The sequence below is a fragment of the Triturus cristatus genome, chromosome 5_1 (assembly GCF_964204655.1).
Source record: "Triturus cristatus chromosome 5_1, aTriCri1.1, whole genome shotgun sequence".
NCBI lineage: Eukaryota > Metazoa > Chordata > Amphibia > Caudata > Salamandridae > Triturus > Triturus cristatus.
This window is the reverse complement of record NC_140587.1, coordinates 766399271-766420125: the sequence shown is the minus strand read 5'-3', so window position 1 is coordinate 766420125 and position 20855 is coordinate 766399271. Positions and strand designations below refer to the sequence as shown.

The 20855-nt window shown below is 44.2% G+C and overlaps 1 protein-coding gene across 1 annotated transcript in view; it reads left to right on the top strand.

The window, feature by feature from the left end:
• The window catches only part of IMPACT (impact RWD domain protein), a 155732-nt gene extending 135441 nt beyond the window's left edge, over nucleotides 1–20291 (top strand). The window contains exon 11 of the mRNA XM_085605746.1: nucleotides 18895–20291. Within this exon, the coding sequence (XP_085461872.1) occupies nucleotides 18895–18966 (72 nt within the window). The 3' untranslated portion in view covers nucleotides 18967–20291. The remainder of the gene's footprint in view (nucleotides 1–18894) is intronic.
• The last annotated feature ends 564 nt before the right edge of the window (nucleotides 20292–20855 follow it).

Sequence of the window (20855 nt, the reverse complement as noted above, 5' to 3'; positions counted from 1 at the left end):
ACCGCACACAACAGTTCCAGGTGGATGACCTGCTCTTCGTTGGCTACGTGTGCGCCAAGAAAGGTCGGGCCTTGCACAAGCGGACCATCTCTCGGTGGGTCGTTCTGTGCATAAAGGCTTGTTGTTCTTTGGCTAAAAAGGAGCCTCCGGTGGGGCTGCGCACCCATTCTACCAGGGCGATGGCAGCCACTACTGCTTGGGGACGTGGAGTTCCCTTGTATGACATCTGTCAGACAGCTACATGGGCCTCGCTGCACACGATTACCAAGCATTACTGCTTGGACAGCCAAGTCCGAAGAGACGGCTTCTTTGGCCGTTTTGTTCTTCAGGACATTTTGGTGTGATTTTGGTTCGCAGACCCACCGCCGGGGTTGGTATTGCTGGGGTATCTATTCTAAGGTAAGGAATCTATCACTACGTGTTTCTTTCAGATGCACAAGTTATTACCTTCGGTAACAATATATCTGTAAGAAACATTAGTAGTGATAGATTCCTTACTGCCCCATCCATCCTCCCCGTTTTGCCCCCTCTGACTTATTAAAGTTTTTTTTGTCCTAGGGGCCAGGTCCTTTTTAATCTCACATTCACATTTACCTCAGACCCTCCCATTGCACTACACATAGCACTTTATCATCAGTGCTCCCACGTACTCGTAGGTCGTAGCATGCCCCGTCCCGCAGCGGGGCGGGAAGACCCCTATGATGAAGCATGACACCATGGGTCATTCTTGGTGTGTGAGGGGTATTTAAACAACTCTGTGTATGTCCAACCATTGTGGGACACCTACACTCATCTATCCCCGTCTCTTTAAACCCAGTTTTTGAATTTCCTCTTTTTTTCTAAATGTGTTGTTTAATAGCCAATACAAATCGTTATTTTTTAACTGGTAAAAGTCTTCGGTGGAGCCTGGCTTCAACACTGGTACGTTACCCAGGACCACAACGTACGGTGTTGCTTCTGGGGGTAAATGGATTGTGTTTAAGCCCCCTCGCTGAGTACCCAGCTCCTCGAATGCCCCTGTGGAGGACTCTCGTCCACGGAGCTCTCTCATTAAGATCGTATTACTGCCTCGGCTTTTCTTTATCCTTGTAGACTCCACCTGTGAACCTTCCTTTGACGGTGGATCTCCCCTCCTGGACATCCATTCTTGTGACTGCCACTGCTGGTTTAATAACCAGCAACCACCGACCAGGCATAAATACAGGAGCTAGATATGCCTTGACCAGAGGGAGGTGGAGGACGTTCCGCCAGTTCTTCAATTCCCAGGGTACTTGCCGGGCTAATAGAGCGAGGGCACAGATGATTTGCTGGAGAGTGAGAGAGCCACCAGCTCAATTTCCTTATCAAGGACCCCCACTGCTCTCTGCAGAAAGCAGTTGAAGTTACTGGGGCCGCGTGAATTGTTGCAGCAGTCTTGCGTTTCCCCATAAGGCCTGACTAGGTAAAGGACGTATCTTTGGACTGGCAGGGCAGCGTAGCAATGTAACAACACAGTAAGGGCCTCTGAGATACGATGTGTCACAATTTATCTGGGTCCTCCCCTGAAGAATTAAGAGTTGGTGCAACAAGCAAAGATCAAAGAGCCAGAACATGCTAACAATCCAGATTTGGAGAAAGGGGGAGCTGCAAACCTCTTTAACCCCCTTCTTCCTTCGCTGTACAAGGTCCACAGCGATAACGCCCCACAGGCTTACCTTGTTCCAGTTGATGGGGGTCTGGTCCGGACAAATCCTGGACAAATCCTGGACAAATCCTGGACAAATCCTTAAGTGGGACTGGATCTCGACCCTCTGTTTGGTTATGGCGTAGAACCAAGAGGGGGGGCCCAGCCCAGCCTCCTCCAGGCTCTGACAGGTGCGGACGGGCCTGCCCTTAGCCCTGGCGTGCCCCCACACTGCGAAAGACTCGTGCGGTACTTGACGGTGAGTAGGACTCCTCCCCCTCACTCGCAGCAGCACAGGTAAGGGCAAAACAGAGTCCGTGGCTTCGCACGCTCCAGGAGACTGGCGTGGTTCATGACGACAAGTGGGGCTCCTCTCCCTCGTTCGCGGCAGCACAGGTGAGAGCAAAGAAAAGTCTGTGGTGTCCCGCACTGTGGGAGACTGGCGTGGTTCTTGGCGGTGAGTGGGACTCCTCCCCCTTGCTCGCGGCAGCACAGGTGAGGGCAAAGAAAAGTCCTTGGCATCACCTCTGTCATTAAGTTGCTGCTGGCTACAAAGCTGATTGCATTTTTAGATTGCCTGTCTAAGCACTAACTTCCTCACTGCTCTGCCGTCTCTCATTAGGATTTCTACAGTGTGATAGAAATTGGGTTTCTGGTTGGTGGAGGTATGCATTCTGTCCAAGCAGGGACCATAATCCTAGTTAGACTAGGTCACAAACACACCCTTAACCTGTGCTCACCCTCTGGTAGCTTGGCACAGTGCATTCAGGCTTAGCTTAAGAGTCAATGTGTAAAGTTTTTGTGCAACACACACACAGTAACACAATGAATACACCACAAAAAGACTGTCTAGAGGTTTATGAAAATAGGTTATCATATTACAAACAAAACAAGACCAAAATGACAATAATCAAACAGTAAAATAGTGATCAATAGTGAAAACACCACACAAAAAGAATCCACACCAGGTTAGAAAAATAGAGCTTCATTTAATAAATAAAACAAGACCAAAATGACAAAAATGCAATAATTAGTACTTGAGATATGAATTTTAATGACTAAACAGTAGTATAGAGCTTAGAAGCAATAAGCCCTATTTGGGATACCTGGTTGCGCTGGACCAGGGCAAAGTCAAAAGTGCACCACGATGGAGTGCGGGCCAGATACAGGGACCCACTTAGGCCCGCTGAACAAAAGTACCTTGATCCTGGTTGTGTCGAGGAAGATGCGGGCTGCATCCGAGGTGATGCTTCAGTTCCGAGCCCGTAGCAGAAGGAGATGTGTTGGTTTTCTCCATGCAAAGTCGCTGATGCGTCAGTTCCAAGAGGGATGCTTTGGTTCCGCTGCTGTAGAAGAGGATGCATTGATTCCAAGGTCAAAGCACTGGTTCCGAAGGCAATGCGCTTGGTCCGCTCCAGGCAACGGCAAAGATGCTCCAGTTATGATCTATGCAAAGGCTAGGATGTGCCGGTTTTGATCCCTGCTACGGCGAAGATGTGCCGGTTCCAATGAGGATGCATGGGTATGGCTGAAGAAGCACCTTAGGCCTCACTTCCAAGGGTCCAGGACTGAGGTGGTGCCACTTGGCAGGGCAGACTCACAGATGGCAGAGTCAAGGTGCAGATGCAGGTAAGTTGGAAGTCTTTTATGTCCCTGAGACTTCAAATCAAGAGGCAAGCCCTTGGAGTCCCTCTGGGGTCAAGTGATGCTGGTCTAGTCCTTCTCACCCAGGCAGGGGAACAGCAGGCAGCAAGATACAACACCAAAGATGTAGTCCAACAAAGCAGCAGTCCAGCTGAGTGGCAGTCCTTCAGCAGCACAGCAGTCCTTTTTCCTGCCAGATTCTTCAAAGGTCCAGGTGTGTACTGAAGTGGTGGTGCCAGAGGTCCAGTGCTTATACCCAGTTGTGCCTTTGAAGTGGGGGGGAACTCAAAGATAGGTCTTTGAAGTGCACAGCGGTCTTCCCTTCCTGCCTTGGCTCCAGACTGCCTACAGGGGAGTATGCAGCCCATTGTGCGGAGACAGGACACTGTCTGCCTATACAGGTGTGGGAGGCTGTGCCCAGGTCCTTAGAAAATGACAACTTTCTAAATGTAACATTTTCAGAACTACAATTTAAAATCCGACTTCACCGTAGGCTGTGGTTTTAAATTGTGAACCCGGAGACATCAAACTTGAAAAGTTTATCTCTTCACATTTGGAAATTGCTCTTAAAAGATGTAGTAAGATAATCCCAGTGTTATCCTATGGGAGAGATAGGCTTTGCAGTAGTGAAAAACGAAGTTGGTAGTTTTTCACTACCAGGGCTTGTAAAACCTAAACATGTATGTCCTGCCTTTTAAACAGATTGCACCCAGCCCTCTGGGTTACCAGGGCCTACCTTAGGGGTGACTTGTATATATGAAAAGGTTAGGTGTAGCCCTGGCAAGAGGGTTTATCTTGCCAGGTCGAAATGGCAGTGTAAACTGCACAGACAGGCTCTACATTGGCAGGTCTGAGCCATGGTTAGAAGGCTACTTAAGTGGGTGGCACAATTAGCAGTGGTGGCTGGTGACTTTTCAAAGTGGTGAGGCGTAACAGTTAGGGGCGAGTTTAACTTTGACTTAGCAAGTGAACCGAACTGACATAAGGGCAGGGGTGGGGGGAATTCTCCCCCTGAGAAACGTTTGAAAGAAAAAGTGGCAAAGGGTGCATTTTAAAACAAATTTTGTTACAGAATTTGTTGAAAAAGCAAGAAGAATCTAAACCACATATTGAGTTCACATGGCCCTTCATTTTCCTCCTAGTTCATTAAGGGCATTGTTGTAAGGGGAGGCCGAATGTTTCTAGTAGGTTTATGTTTAAAAACTTCCAGTTTTAATAAATGGCACTCAATGCAGTCCCATAATCATTCTGATGTACTGAGGTGAAACTCCTGCGCATGTTAAAAAATGCACAATTTTGATTTTTTAAAAGGCTACGTTACATGCGCTGGATGATTTACATTGTATTGCATTGTGTTATACTTGGCAATTACTCTACCGATGAGGCTTTGACGCACTTTATGACTTCACAGAAAATAAATATGCACGCATATATATCATCTGGGTGGGCAGGTTTCATGAGGCGTAGTTATTTTGGAGCTATAGTGCATGTTTTATCCAAACATTGAGAAACGTACAGCAAAACACTGCACTGGGGATGGCTATGAAAGTCGAGATATGTGTCCGATCGCAGCTGCTTACACACAAAGCAAACATAACAAATCAGTACATGCTTCCCTAAATACAAAAAATGCCAGCACTATTGCAAAGTCCTGGATTATTTACATAAACACAGTTTGTGATACTATTCATTTATTCCTAAAATTAACCATTCAGCATCTCTACAAACAATCTTGCACATATTTAGAATAAGTACAGTCCAAAGAGTACAAGAATGGGTGGATCATTAGAGACACATTACAATAAATGCAGCACTGAACACATAGGCAGATATGGTTAAGATGACTTCGAGGTGTCTATGGCTCATAATCTGTAACTGAGCACTATAAAAAATAAAATGGAAACTTACTCTTTCAAACAATTCAAGTGTGTGAAAACCAGCCACACATCAGCTACCTGCCAGCGACTATGAACGCAGTCATTTATAGAGCGTTTCAGTGTCTCTACGAATACTTCAGAGCTGTGGAATTACAATGTTGTTTGGAAGTGCGTCACCTGTCTTATAGATAAATTAGTCCTTTTCTTTAAAATCCACTGAAATAAACAAGCTTTTTAGTTTTCATCTTATTACATCACTATTACAGGAAGACCGGTACTTTGTTATTCTGCTTTTTGTTGGTTTAGACAGGTTCTCCACAGCTTGCTTCAGTCGTACACCCTGATTCCTGTTTACTGAAGATTCTCTCCCAGGCACAATCAACTTTAAGAAAATATTCTTAGCACACTTCCAAAGTGAAACCCTTGCACCTCATGCATATAGCAAGTATATCTCGCGGAGTTAATTTTGGTGAAATGGCGCTGAAAAAAGACAGCCGCAGGAAGTGATGCATAAGTTTTGTACCTTGTTCTGTCTGTAGTGATACTAAATTAGTGTGAAGAAACTGGGTACGTTCACCACAAATATTAAAAGTAGCACCCTAAATTTAACCACATCAAAGCGGCCCTTAATTTGCTTCTCTGTGCAGCCTGGTCTTGGACTTATTCTTAGCCCCATAGACAAGGCTTGCGAACGAGGCACTGTTCATTTCTTCATTCATTCACACTCGCAATACCCGTGCCCGCGGGTGGGGGGGAGGAGAGGGAGGGCCGCGCGGGGGTGAGGGCCGGGGGAATTTAAAATAAAAAAAGAAAACTTACCTGACCGGTCCGGGGTCCGCGCCGCTTCTCGGCCGGGTCTGCGTTGGCACCTCTTCAAACAGGAACAGCACTGGAGTGGCACTGGCAACAACCCCTCAGCCAATACTGGCGCTGCTCCAGCAGCGCCAGGATTGGCTTAGGGCACGGTTACTCTTCGTCCGCCTGCCCATCAGGAGACCGAGGTTTGAGCTTTTGCTGAACCCTCGCTCTCCTAATGGGCATGCGCAAGCCAGTGCAAACGCAAGTGCGCATGACTGGGCACGGCGGAAACATTTGCCGACCTTCCCCACTCATGCGCACGTGTGCTGCTGCCTGTCCTTGGCTGGTCTGACAATGCATGTCAGTCAACATGACGCCGGACCGCCCACCCCCTTCAGACTGAAGGGGGTGTGGGCAGTCTGACATCATGCTGACTGACATGATTGTCAGTTCTCCCTCGGCGTCTCTGAACGTAAGTAAACTGACTCAGTTAACTTAAGTTAAGAGAGGCCCAGGGAGCTGTGGGCGCGGGCGGGGGGGGCAACGCCCCAATGGACGCACCACCCCTGCCAATGAGTGCTGCAGACCCACTAGTAGCATTTAATTTACAGGCCCTGGGCACATGTAGTGCACTTTACTAGGGATCTATATGTAAATTGAATATGCTAATTGGGGATAAGACAATATTACCATGTTTAGGGGAGAGCACACATGTACTTTAGCACTGGTTAGCAGAGGTAAAGTGCGAGAGCAAGCAAAAATTAGGCCAGAAAAATGGAGAAGGTAGGCAAAAAGTTTGGGGAAAGACCACTCTAAGGCTGTCAGGTCTAACAAAGTGCTTTTCAAAACTGTGAATATCACTAGTGCTCATCAGGCAAGCAATAAAACACATTTGGAATGCAAAGGTATTGATGTGGTGCAGGTCTTATTATCAAACGTTGTGTGAAAGACATAAAAAGTTACTGTGGAGTAATCCAGCTGTGGCAAGCTTAGAACACTCTTATTCTTACAGCCACTGAATAACTCCCAAAAATGTCTGTCACTCTTCCATCCAGCAAGCACCCAAGATGCGGCCAGGTTAGATCAGTGGCTGCTTTACCAAGCCACATGCTTTTGTTTATGGGCATAACCGCAGCCAAAACCAGTATATGCCGGACAGCCCAAAGAGGCCGGACTGCCCCAGCCTAATACATTTATTCCACCTGCAGCAGTTCCTGGAGAATACTGGCATTTCAGCCACCCACTAAGCTAGGGAATGCTGTCAGGCAGCCTGCACATGGTCCAGAACACAGAGGCAAGGTGGTAAAATGAAGATATGGCATGTAGGCTCACCATTCCAATGCCAAGCACGTCTTTAGGCTTATGCAGTTGCGCAGTCAGTTATGCCGGGCTTCAGTACTGATAGAGTGGGAAGCTATAGCAGAATAAAAGGGATGTACAGCCACTTGAGTCCAGGAGTAGCCTAGTAATTATTGAACAGTGCACAGTGACTGCTGGGATTTTATGATTAATGTGGCCTACACAGAAGCCATCTTTTCTCCTCCTCCCCATCAGGCACTTTTGCCCTGAAGAGAAGTGCATCTTCAGCCTTTTGGTATTTGCCCCAGGAGACTGGATTACATATTATGGAGGGATTTTTAACTCAAATAATATAGATATACTTTTACTTCGGGATGACCTGTATCTACCAGTCTTTATACCTCTAAAGCCAGTAACCGTTGAAGAAGTCGCTTTAGCTATATAAAAACCCAAAAATAGGAAAGCCCTGGACCCAGACGGGGTCCCAATTGATACCTTTAAATCCCAAACATTACTATGGGTACAATTTTTTACTCAAGTCTGCAATGCAGCAGCACAAGTGCATTCCCCACCAACATGGAGTGACATCATTATAGTACCAATATTCAAAAAAGGGGATTGGGGTGATGCAAACTGCTACAGCCCAATATCTTTATTAGATACATCCGCCAAACTAATGGGTAGAGAAATATTAGAAAGGATATAAATCTGGGCTGTAGTGTTGACTGACTGACAATATGGGTTTAGAAAAGACATTGGCAGCGTGGAGCAGTGCATGAGCTTAAACTTGATATCAAATAAATACACCATGGCATGTCAAGAGCATATTCACCTCTGTTTTGCTGACTTGAGTTGTGCATTTGATTTAGTTAATCATGCAAAACTGTGGCAAACATTAGTAAAGATGGGAGCCCTGGCTGAAATAGTCTACCACCTCTCACAGATGTTTGCATCCCTTACAGCCCCTGAACGCCATGGGAAGAATGGGGAATGTACAGCAAGATTCCGAGTGACAAGAGAAGTCAGACAGGGCTGTGCCCTCGCTCTGTCTTTATTTTTAGTGTACATTAATGGGGTGGACGATCTCCTGCATAGGGTAAAAGCTGATAAACCTAGAGTTGGCATATGACCTACCCCTAGCCTACTTTACGCAGACAACGTGGTGTTGCTGTCCAGGACGGCAAATGGCCTACAACACTTGATTGGCAACTTTGTGGCCTTTCTGGAGGGTAAAGACTTAAAACGTAACCACCATGTTCTGTGGAAGGGGGAGAAGATTGGAAAAGCGCATTACGTAGCAGGGCAGAAATTAGAACAATACATTATTTTAGCTACCTGGGCATATTTATTTCACAAGGAGGATATTGGGGACCACACCTTAAAGTTGCAAATCTAAAATTCATAAGAGCTGCTGAAGCAGTCTTTAGATTTGCTCAAAAACTAGGTCTAAAACCCATCAGAGAAATTCTGAAATTGTACAGGAGCAAATGCCTACCAGCTACAACTTTTTGCCCATTAAGAATTGGACATACTACACATAGAAGATTCGATCTACTTTAGTGCAGTGGCCAAATGGCATAGTAACTGGTGTAAGTTTACTAGGAGAATAATTAGGTATTGCCTAGAACTCGGTCATTATGATAAAATCCCATGGTTGCGGTATGTGAACAACCTATTGCAGGAAATTGACGTTAGCATCAGCACCACGGCTCTGTCAGTGTCCTACAATATAGTAAAAAAGAACAAAGACCTTCTATATGGGAAAAAAGGAGGCTGACAGAGAATTGTGCTAATGAGCAAAGCTAACCGTAGATACTGCCTAGGATCCTGAGACAGAGGATATAAGGATACCAGATTAATGTAACAAATGCTCCAGACAGAATTTATTTGACTAGACTACGCTTATTGATGCTTTATTACTTGATTGCATTCCCAAAATCAGAGGCATAGTTAGAAAGATTACTTGAGTACTCATGCAATGGGAAAGCTAGTCAATCCATCATACATGGCTCAGTTTGTTGTGCCAATAAGTTCTAGGTCGCTATACTCTGCCTTACCTTGCCGGTTTCATCTCCTGCCGCCTGTGTCCCCTGCCGCCGCTGCCGTCCTTGCATCTTGGCGTGGCCGCTGTGAGGGGAGGACTACATTTCCCACCAGCATTTGCGGCAGGAAGCCGCACACGCCTCTTTCACGCCCGAAGGCGCATTTAAACAGAGGAGAGCCCCGGTGGAGCGGGTGCTCAGTTTGTTGTGCCAATAAGTTCTAGGTCGCTATACTCTGCCTTACCTTGCTGGTTTCATCTCCTGCCGCCTGTGTCCCCTCCGCCGCTGCCGTCCTTGCATCTCGGCGCGGCCGCAGTGAGGGGAGGACTACATTTCCCACCAGCATTTGCGGCAGGAAGCCGCACACGCCTCTTCCACGCCCGGAGGTGCATTTAAACAGAGGAGAGCCCCCGCGTCGCGGGATAGCGCGCGGGTGGCGCCGGGCGAAGCCCGGGCAATGGGCGGGCCGTCAGGGGCCGAAAGAGGACGGGACGGGCCACCCCCCTTTCATCGGCGATCCTGGTTGTAAACCTTTGCCGTAAGACATTCTTATTGGCCCTGAAACTGCATTACGCAACTGTTACCAAGTTTGTGGGGTTTTGCTACGATATACTGCCTCCCACATGTGTATGTGATATTTTGTGCCATATATTGTGCGACTAACATTTTGTTGTTGTTATTGTCGTGGTTGCAGTTATCTCACACTGTACATACATCATGTCTAATGATGGCAACTTCTTTGAGATCTGGTAGAAAAATCACACAGGATAGTGCAGGGGGCACAGTTTCTGGGACTTTAGATCATTTTATTTCCAGAGCAGTTCGTGTTCTTGAACACGAAATTATCCTCACCGAAAAAAGATTGTCCCTGGACCTATCGGCAAAGAGATCCTCTTTGGGTAAAATAATGTCTGTTGCTTCCCCTGAGTGTTTGCCAACCCGTACCGATTTCGACTTGGCACTAGGTACAGAGATCGTGGGGTCGGATACAACCAACCTCAGTACCCTGGCTTCTACCCCCGATAGTATATCTATTCTAGAGAACAGACCTCTCTCTGTGAAACCTAGCACCATTCCTCCAGTGCCTCATGCGAAAACACCATCGGATGTCATCATGGCAAAGGGGAGTACGATCCAGTCTAAAGTCGGAAAAAGGAAACGTGTGGGTGGGATTAAAAAGGGCAGACGCGCTAAATTGTCTAAACCCGACATTTCTCCTAAATTAAACCCCTCCCTAGCTCATTGTAATACACCCCCAGTTAACCTCAGCCCTACGTCTAACAAGACCTTACCCTGCCAGTTCTGTGCTAACCTACCCACCAACGGTTTTTTGGAAACCCTCGAACAATTGTTAAAATCCCTTTTGTTGCCAATACTAGAAAGAGTTAAGCAACTCAGCACAAATCTAGGGAAACTGGAAAACATTGCGCTTGCCAATACGGCCACCTTGGAAAAAAATTTAGAGCACTATCCCGGTCCTGGGATTACATCATTCCCTGATAATGCCACAAAAGATAAGATTGTTTCGAATGGCACCAATCACTCTACATTGTCTAGTAAACCCCTTAATTGTCCTATACCTTCTGCACCCAAAGAGCCTGCAAACACGTCTGCTTTGAATCCCGTTAGGGGAGGTGCCTCTACTCAAATCAGGGTTGGTAGGAATAAGTTGCCAATAACTGACTCCAATCTCGACTTCAGCACAAGAGGGATTACCCCCCCTAAGAGTGAGGGTTCGCTCTCCAAATTTCCATGTATTAATTTACCCCCTGAGTCATCACCATATACGGTAATTTTGGCAGGCGTCCCTGGGATTCCACATGACAAGACAGAGTCCCATAGAGAGCTTAAGAATAAGGTCATATACTGGCTCAATGGCAACAGGCCTCTCCCTCCCAACCTGCGCGCAGAAATTCTGTTTGTACGAAGGGTGAGTTGGTTAGGCACTAAACCCAAGGATGTGGAGGGTGATTGTATTATTATCAATTTTAGGGACCCCAGAGTAGTGAGGCACATATGTTTCCATCCCAATACCCAGAATTCCAGCGGAATACTTACTTTTGACTTGGGGTATTTTTACTCTATCGCCCCCAGTGGCATACATCATGCCCAGCTAGTTAGGTGGGAAAGGGTTTATAGAGGCCAACAAGGTCCACTCAGACTAGATTTCAATCTCCCTTTGTATAATCGCTTCGGACCACTGAGCGGCATGGAAGGGGTGGATCGACTGGCTCACAATAATATAGGTTTTGCTTGTACAAATAAAAATGGGTATGCTAGAATAACCAGGAAGGGGAAAGTAACCAGTAGTTGCTCTATGGAGGGTTTCATAGGAACAGGTGGTGAGCGGTTAAACACCGCAATTTTACCATCCCTTGTGCCCCTTAGTGAATCACATTATCCCCCGTTAGATCTTGATTTCTCTGAGAGCACAGAGGATAGAAACTATCTCTGCCCCCTGCCCGTTGACTCAGTGGCAGCCCCTTACGTTAGTGAGGCTAGATTAGATAAAGTAAATCATAAGTGCTTGGAACGTAGTTTAGGCGTGCTAGAGTGTTCAGTTCCCGGCGAGACCGAAATTCATACTGCCCCTCAGGTTTTGCCCTCGGATCAAATACCAGTTGACAGTGATCACCATTCTTTTTCCTTGGTCTCTTGGGATATAGCTGGCCTAAGGAGTAAAACCTTAATAGATGAGTGGTCCGCTTGGGTGGACAAATATGATGTCCTGGTTTTCCAGGAAACGTGGGCACTGGACACGGTTTACTCACCTGGCTTTATTAATTTTTATAAAGCAGCTTCCAGAGGGTCAAAGGGCCGTCCCTCGGGAGGTCTTAGTATCTGGATTAAGCAAACCCTCAAGTGCAGACCCTCTGAACTGGTTGTAGACAGCCCTGATCTTTTAATATTATTGCTGCACCTTCATGACAGTCCAGATATTATGATTATCAATGTCTATAATAGAGGTCAACCAGGTGGGCGTGGCACCAATACCTTTTTACAGCTAGATGGCTTTCTGGAAACTGTTAACCCTAGCATTAATGTAATAATTGCGGGGGATTTGAACAGTTGTTTTGAGCCTCTGAACACTGCCAGGGACTCACTTACGATGGAAGTAGATGCTCTTTGGAACATCCCTCTTCTCGATCTTCCACCCATTACGACGTGGACCGAATCTGCCATCCAGTGGATGAGTCTGTGTTTGGGGCGTGGCTTCAGGGCGGCAAACGGACGGATTGTCTCAGACAAAATGGGTAGAGACACTTTTGTAGACGGTCTTCGCCATAGCTGAATTGATTATGTTCTTATTAAAGTGGAGTTCTGGTCTACCCTAAGTGATATGGTGATTTTAGATCGCCCTGAGAGTGACCATAACCCTCTTGTTCTAAGTTTCCTGTTCTGTGCTGATCATCGAAGTAATGAACAAACCGAGATAGCCACCGCAGACGCCCTCCTTACCAATAACCTACGGAGAGTGCGCTGGGATAGGGTAGCTATTGACACTAGTGCACTAGCTGAAATTAACACACGAGTCACTGGTGCTTTGGAAGCTCTGCACTCCCTTCCATCCCAAGAAGCTGTTATTAGGGAGACCACCCAAATTCATGCAACTCTATTCCTGGGCCTAAAATCCTACTTCTCCAAATCCAGCAAATCTAAGAAACTAAACCAACCCAAGCATAATCACTGGTACAATAAATTGTGCCGAGAATCCTATGGCATATTGAAATCCGCAATAAAATCTAAAAATATGGCCAACATTAGAACAGCTAGGTGTAATTACCGTAAGGCAAAAACCATGGCCAAACAAGAATGGGACAATGACCACTGGCAAGTCCTTCTAGTCGCCAGTAAACTTAAAAATTTGACCAAGTTCTGGCATATTGTGAAGTGGGGCAATTCCCCAAACTCGCTGGTACCTTCCAACCATGTTCTTCCTGAGCTATGGGTGGAACACTTTGAGTCCCAGTTTTCTGGTACTAATTTGTATGCTGAGTCAATCCCTCAACTTTCTCGGGATATGCCTACTAACCAAAACTTTTCGTTTGATAGTAGAGAAGTTCAGATGGCTTTAAGAAAGATATCCAGTGGAAAGGCCCCGGGTATTGATTGTGTCCCGGCAGATCTTTTCAAGTTCGATCAGAGTAACTGGATTCCCTATATCGCCTTCCTGGCCACCGCCATAGCAAAGAGGGCGGCCATTCCCGAATCATGGAGAGGTGCCGAGATATTGCCCATCTGCAAGAAGGGCGATCGCTCGAGCCCAGGGAATTATCGCCCGATTAGTCTAATTGACTCGATCCAAAAAATCATTGCTAGGATGATTCTGGCTAGAATTCAGTTATGGATTGAGCAAGAGGACATTTTATCGCCCCTACAGGCCGGGTTTAGATCCCGTGTTAGCACTATCGACCAGGTCCTCAGGTTCCAATTGATTATTTGGAAAACGGTCTATCTAGGTGGAGGCTCATTATATGCCGCCTTTGTCGACCTTAGATCAGCATTTGATCTAGTTCCCAGGTCTAAACTTTGGGGAGTCCTAGACGGGCTAGGGATGCCTGCTGACCTCTTGAATATTGTGATTAGGATGCATGATGATAACTTTGCCCAAGTCCGATGGTGGAACCAAGGCCAGGGCCCAGGGTGTCAGGCAAGGGTGCGTCCTAGCGCCAACCCTTTTTTTGCTATTTATAAATAGGGTTGTGCAGTACTTTTCATCTATCTCAACCAATGCCCCTTCCCTGGGTGGTAACAAGCTCCCGTTGCTCATGTTTGCTGACGACACCCTTTTACTGTCTCAGACACAGAGGGGGTTACAGGCAGCCCTGAATAAGTTTGACACTTTCTGTCTCGATCATGATCTGCAAGTAAATGTCTCTAAAACAAAGTATATGGTTTTTAATAAAGGGAGACGTGTGGCAGGCCATGTTACGATGAATAATGAAAAGCTAGAACTTACAAATGTTATGACCTATTTGGGGATTGTCCTAGAAAGCAAATTGAGTTGGAAGCCCCAAATTGACATTCTATCCCTCAAGTTTGCCCAGCTTTCAGGGTGTTTAGTGAAAGAACAGAGATTGTCACAGACTAAAAGGATAGCACCAGCAATAAAGATCTATAACTCCAGGATTAGACTGTGGACTACACCGGAATTAGCCCCCTATGACCAGGCTTTCCTGGATGTTCGTTCTATTCTGGGTTCTGAGAATATAGTATGGTTTAAGCAGGTCAGACTGCTTCTAGAATCTATGGGCCTGGGAAATCTGTGGTCTGATCCTGCTGACAACCCCTTTCCTCCCCAAAAATTATTTAAAAGCTTATATTGGTCCCAGTTACACCAGAAACAGTCCAACCAAACCTTGGCTACGTCTCTGACTGGCAAGTTTCTTGTGTGTAAAAGTGATCCACTACTAGAAGATTACTGGGATATTATTAGTAGGCCCAGCGACAGGAAACTTTACCACCAGCTTAGGGTTGGTTCCCTACCTACCAGATCGTTTACCAAAAACTGGAAGGGGGAGATGACCGAATCCTGTCGTTGGTGTACTGATTGTAGGGAATCGGTTGGTCATATATTTTTTGAATGCCAGCTTATGCAGCCCCTCGGGCGAGATGGCTCAAACCCATCTGCCGGAACATGGGCACCAGGGTGGGGCTCGTGGCCTTAAGAATTTTAAGATATGACACCAGTAAACCCATTGTAATTGCTGTGGCCAAATTCCTTGGATGGGTTTGGATTATTAGAAATAGGATTTAACCCCTTCGACGCTTATGACGGAACGGTTCCGTCATGCACGTCGGTTGGGCTGTGCTTATGACGGAACCGTTCCGTCATGGCCCCGCCCGCGCTCAGAACCTTCAGCACCGCGCGGAAATCCGCGCAGCGCTGAAGGGGTTAATGGCAATTATTTGCTGTGTTTTTATCTACCTTTTATCTTGCTTTTATTCTTGTATTGATTTTATTCTCTTTGTATATTTATGGAATCTTTTTATTGTATTGTCTTTTATGATGAATTTTAATCGAAATAAAAACATATTGAATTGAATTGAATCATACATTTTATGAAGTTCAGTAACATTTTACAATGACAATAGATTACGTGTATTGTGTTTATTATTCGTATCGAAGAAGCTCATTTACTATCAAGGGACTTTTCAGTTTTTATGTCATTTAAATGATGTTTACAGCTGCTGTGCAATCTTGACATATATAAAGTCCTCAATTAAGAGGCGAAGTCAATCAGTCATTCCGAAATATTATGCTATAAGGAAGTCTAATGTAAGATATCGATTATTGCTCATGCCTTCGTTTGCACATAAGATACCGTTGAATGGTCTTTATTACATTTTTTTATATTTGTGTCTTTTCAATTCCATTTTTGCAACTACTTGCACTTTAGATGGCGTACACTGTGACCACAATGTGTTATAAATTATGCCTCTGATGTTGAATGATGAATGTTTCTATCCATTTACTTATGATGGCGGTCCCATATGAGAGAGCTGCTATTAATGTATTATGACCTCTATCGTGTTTTTATCGGATGTATGACGTTACAACGCACACTATTACAACGCATGCACTTACAACGCATTTTTTACAACGCATAATCCATTACAACGCATGACATTACAACGCATGACACTACAACGCATTTTTAAAAAATACCTTTACAACGCACTACCATTACAACGCATACTACCTTTACAACGCATACCATTACAACGCATAATATTAAATTACATTTAAGGTAAGTATTAGATAGTATAGGGGTAAAAATTACTATTCTAGCTCCAGGGGGTGCAACAGTAGGGTAAGTGTTGGATAGTGTAGGGGTAAAAATTACTATTCTAACTCCAGGGGGTGCAACAGTAGGGTAAGTGTTGGATAGTGTAGGGGTAAAAATTACTATTCTAACTCCAGGGGGTGCAACAGTAGGGAAAGTGTTGGATAGTATAGGGGTAAAAATTACTATTCTAACTCCAGGGGGTGCATCAGTAGGGTAAGTGTTGGATAGTATAGGGGTAAAAATTACTATTCTAACTCCAGGGGGTGCATCAGTAGGGTAAGTGTTGGACAGTATAGGGGTAAAAATTACTATTCTAACTCCAGGGGGTGCATCAGTAGGGTAAGTGTTGGATAGTATAGGGGTAAAAATTACTATTCTAACTCCAGGGGGTGCATCAGTAGGGTAAGTGTTGGATAGTATAGGGGTAAAAATTACTATTCTAACTCCAGGGGGTGCATCAGTAGTGTAAGTGTTGGATAGTATAGGGGTAAAAATTACTATTCTAACTCCAGGGGGTGCATCAGTAGTGTAAGTGTTGGATAGTATAGGGGTAAAAATTACTATTCTAACTCCAGGGGGTGCATCAGTAGGGTAAGTGTTGGATAGTATAGTGTAATATTATGCGTTGTAATGGTATGCGTTGTAATGGTAGTATGCGTTGTAATGGAATGCGTTGTAAAGGTAGTTTTTAAAAATGCGTTGTAGTGTCCTGCGTTGTAATATCATGCGTTGTAATGGATTATGCGTTGTAAAAAATGCGTTGTAATGGTAGTGCGTTGTAAAAGTTGCGTTGTAAAGGTTGTTCCCCGTTTTTATCCAACCTGCACTTTAGACAGATTACCTCATGAAATTAGGTGTTATAAATCACTACTTGGATGTAACTTCCATATACAAATCTGCACTGAACGTTTTATCTAATCATTTTATGTCGACTGTACATGAGAGAATTTTTATTAATGTATTTTATGTTCACTGTTTTCATTCTTTCATGGATTCTTTGTATAATCTGAATAAAGATTGAATTGAGTACAGGAGTAGCCCAGTAATTGTTGGACTGTGCACAGTGACCTCAGTATATTACTGTGGCCTGCACAGACACCATCGTGTCGCCTCTTCCCCATCAAACACCTTTGCCATGAAGAGAAGTGCATCTTGATTATTTTGCCTCTTGATACTGCTTTTGAGCCTTTTGCATGTTTTCATGGACGTGTAGGGTGATCCGAGCTATTCCTCTTAGATCCGGCACTACTCTTAATAGTTGGTGACTTTTTTTAATTTAAACTAAGAGACCTGGGGTAGTGGCTTACTGAAGTCTCTGGAAATAACAGACTATAGAGAACATCTCCCAGTACAAAGCAAATTACAGTACAATAAAACTTCTCTTACCAGTAAACAGAAAGAAGAGATTTCAGAATCTAAGACCCTATATTATTGCCATTAACATTAGTATGAGGTTATCACTGATCAGGGAGCTGAATAATCTGTTTGAATCCAATTTTGAGGTCTTATGGTAGGTATATTTAGAAGGATTTTAATGGATACTCTGGTACGACACATAGCCCTCATTAATATGTGATGACACCCCAACTACATCATTTACCTAGCGCTATATGCTCCCAACTGCCTCTGGAGTACTTTGTGAAACTCTCTTAAACGTTGAATGATTTCCTGTCGACTGGTCAAATTTGAGAATGGGCCTCAAAACTCTTTAAAAGGACTATATCCAGGGGTGCATGAATTTCAGGGCTGCGGGTGGCCAGGCTAGTAGCCCCCACCTCGAAGAATTCAACCTTGAGGTTTATTCATTATATCCTTTTACCACACTAGCCTGAATCCTACAGTCTTTTTAGGGTCCTAGAATGTAGCTCCATACTGTACTACAGAGGTTTTGGTTAATTTAGGTATGGGTACTAGATCCTGCACTGCAACATGCAGTGACAATATATGCATTAAAACACATTCAAATAAAATCCTGAGTGATATTCAGGCCATTCTGACATTAAGCAGGCATTACTTTGATAGCAAGGACTCAATCGTAAGATACCGAAGCCAGTCCTGTTGCCCCATGTCATACTTTTAGTAGCCTAAAGGAGAACTAGTATCTCCTATTTGAGACATGCAAAGGTGTTTTCTGTTGCAAAACTTAAATTGAAGTGAGTGTAATAAATTGTTACATGAAGATTTGACGATTAGAAATACCTTTTATCATGAATAGCAGCCCTTAGGATACAGACACAAAGGAAGTTTAATTTATTATAAAACTATCCCAAAGCCCAAAAAGATTACATGAAATTTATCTTGTGGGATAGATCGAAGTTTGTCTACATGTTCTGGAACAGTCACAATAGTAGTGAAGTGTAGTCCTGATTTTGGAACTGATGTCAACAATATAGCATGGCTTGAGTCAAGGAGTAAGTTAATTGTCATTGCAGGGTCTCACTTCTTGTCTTTTTACTGCTGAACATTACTGGGCCTTTTGAAACCTGTTGCCTTCAAACCATGAAGAAGTCTGCCATCTATGTCATGGTCATGTTAGCAAATGCTACCTGATTTTGCAACCATGCTTGCAGCATTTGCTGATCCTCTGCATTGTACAATTCCAAGACGCACAACAGGCTTACTTTTGGTTGAAGACACTTGATTTTACACCACGTCCATCTGCACCCCTGGGCATCTCTAGGTTTTGTAGTATGAAGGCACTGAAATGCTTGTTATTGCTAATATAATTTGGCAGCCAAAATACTCAAGTTATGCTGAATCATTTTTACTTTTTCTTTTAGGAGGAAACGTTAAAGCAACTTGGAAAGAAAAAAAGAGTGAAGAAGGACAGCAAGAAACAGAATGACCACTAATGCGGATGGAATTGTACTTGTTATCTGAAAAAGTATTTTTGTTTGCAGTGGATGGTATGGAATCATACCACAGGCAACAGTTGATGTCATCACATAATTACAGAAAGCAGACTTCACTAGTAGGCAGCCAACAGAAGAAACAGTTGGTGTCAATACAGTATGTTTGTACCAGTATGAATGACGTTACCGTACGTCATGGGGTTCCATTAACTGTCAAGGATATCAGTTCATTGGGCAAATACATGTGCTTGTATCACAGAGGGAAGGAATTCTGCCACAAGGCTGACCATTGTGTCACCAAACACATCATCCTCAGACTTCTGCTATTAAGGAATCTTAAACCATTCATCCCTTCTCTGAACTTCAAAACAGGTGCAAGCACTGGTACTTTACCAACTAAGTGGTGAAAATCATATTTTATCTGATCTGCTAAAAATACTTTTAGTATCTTGCAAAGCCTTTCTACATTCAGCAACTCATCTGGTGAAAAGTGTAAGGAAATCGGACATTGCTGCTATTTTGAGAAACTTCCATTGCTTTCTTCTTGAAGATGGACCCCATTTCATATTGGTTGGCATGATTTACATTGTCCTCCGTCTTGGCCTTCCAATTTCCCAGGAACACATTACTTTTCACAAGAGGCCTAGGAGACACCAGAGGCAAATCTTGTTTATTTTTGAAATTCCCAAAGGAAAAACAAAATACAAGACAGTGAATCAGGCATTCTCCTGCCAGGCATTGTGTTCATGGAATCATCTGCTAGAAGATCTTAGAATCACCCTAACTTGCTATCTTTTTGTAAAAGATTAAACCCCGACCATTTTCAAACCTACTTAAATGTACAAATTTGTTCTTCTCATATTTCCCCCCTCATTAATTAACCTCATTGCTACATGTATTTTCCATTTACATATGTACTCCTGCATTGCCGGAGTGCCTAGGTCCATGCTTTACAAGCACCTTAAGAAATAATTTAATAATTTAAATCATGCCTTTCGCCCTGTGTTCAGCTTTGAGAACATTCACCAAGGCCTTGGTTCAAGTTACAGGCCTATCAGCGATATAATTCAAGCAATAGGTTCACCATTGCTGGAAAGTAGTTCTTGAATCAAGGCGACAGAGCCCCACTTCTTCTCTCATGGACAGATAATGGTATAGTGGTTCCTAAGGCTTCTTGAACTCCTGGCTTCCAGTGTAAATATTTGCACCTACCAGACTTCAGATAAGACAGTCTCAACTCTATCTCAGTGACCATTTTGTCAAAGCTACCCGAAACAATTCCTTCACCTAGAGATTTTAAATATAATTTATTTTCAGGCAACTGATTTGTGGTCTATGCATTTTATTGATCAAATTGAATATGAATGGCATACAGCTATTTGTGCTCGTACTAATGCAACACATTAACCCAACTAAAATGTGGGAGCCACACGTGCTGGAACTGTTATAGGTTCTCATTTGAAGTTGCAGCTTTAGGTGTCCTGGGAGGTTACAGAACAGCCAACGGCTGTGTTAGAAATTGGGTTTCTGGTTGGCAAACGTATGCAGCCTGCCCAATCAGAAGACCAAATCCTAGTCAAGGTAAGTTAGATGCACACCAAGGTAACCTGTGCTCACCTTCTGAAGCTTTCCCCAGAGCATCCAAGCTTATCTAAAGAGGCAATGTGTAAAGTATTTGTGCAACACACAGCCACACACAGTAACACAATGAATGTACCATAAAAAGACTCCACATAGGTTTTTTAAAAATAGGTTATATAATAAATAAAACAAGACCAAAACGGCAAAAATCAAATGTATCGAAGTTGAGATACTGAATTTTAAAAGGATAAATGCATTAAAGCGCTTAGAAGCAAGTAGCGCTAATAAGTTACTTTAGGCCACTTTGG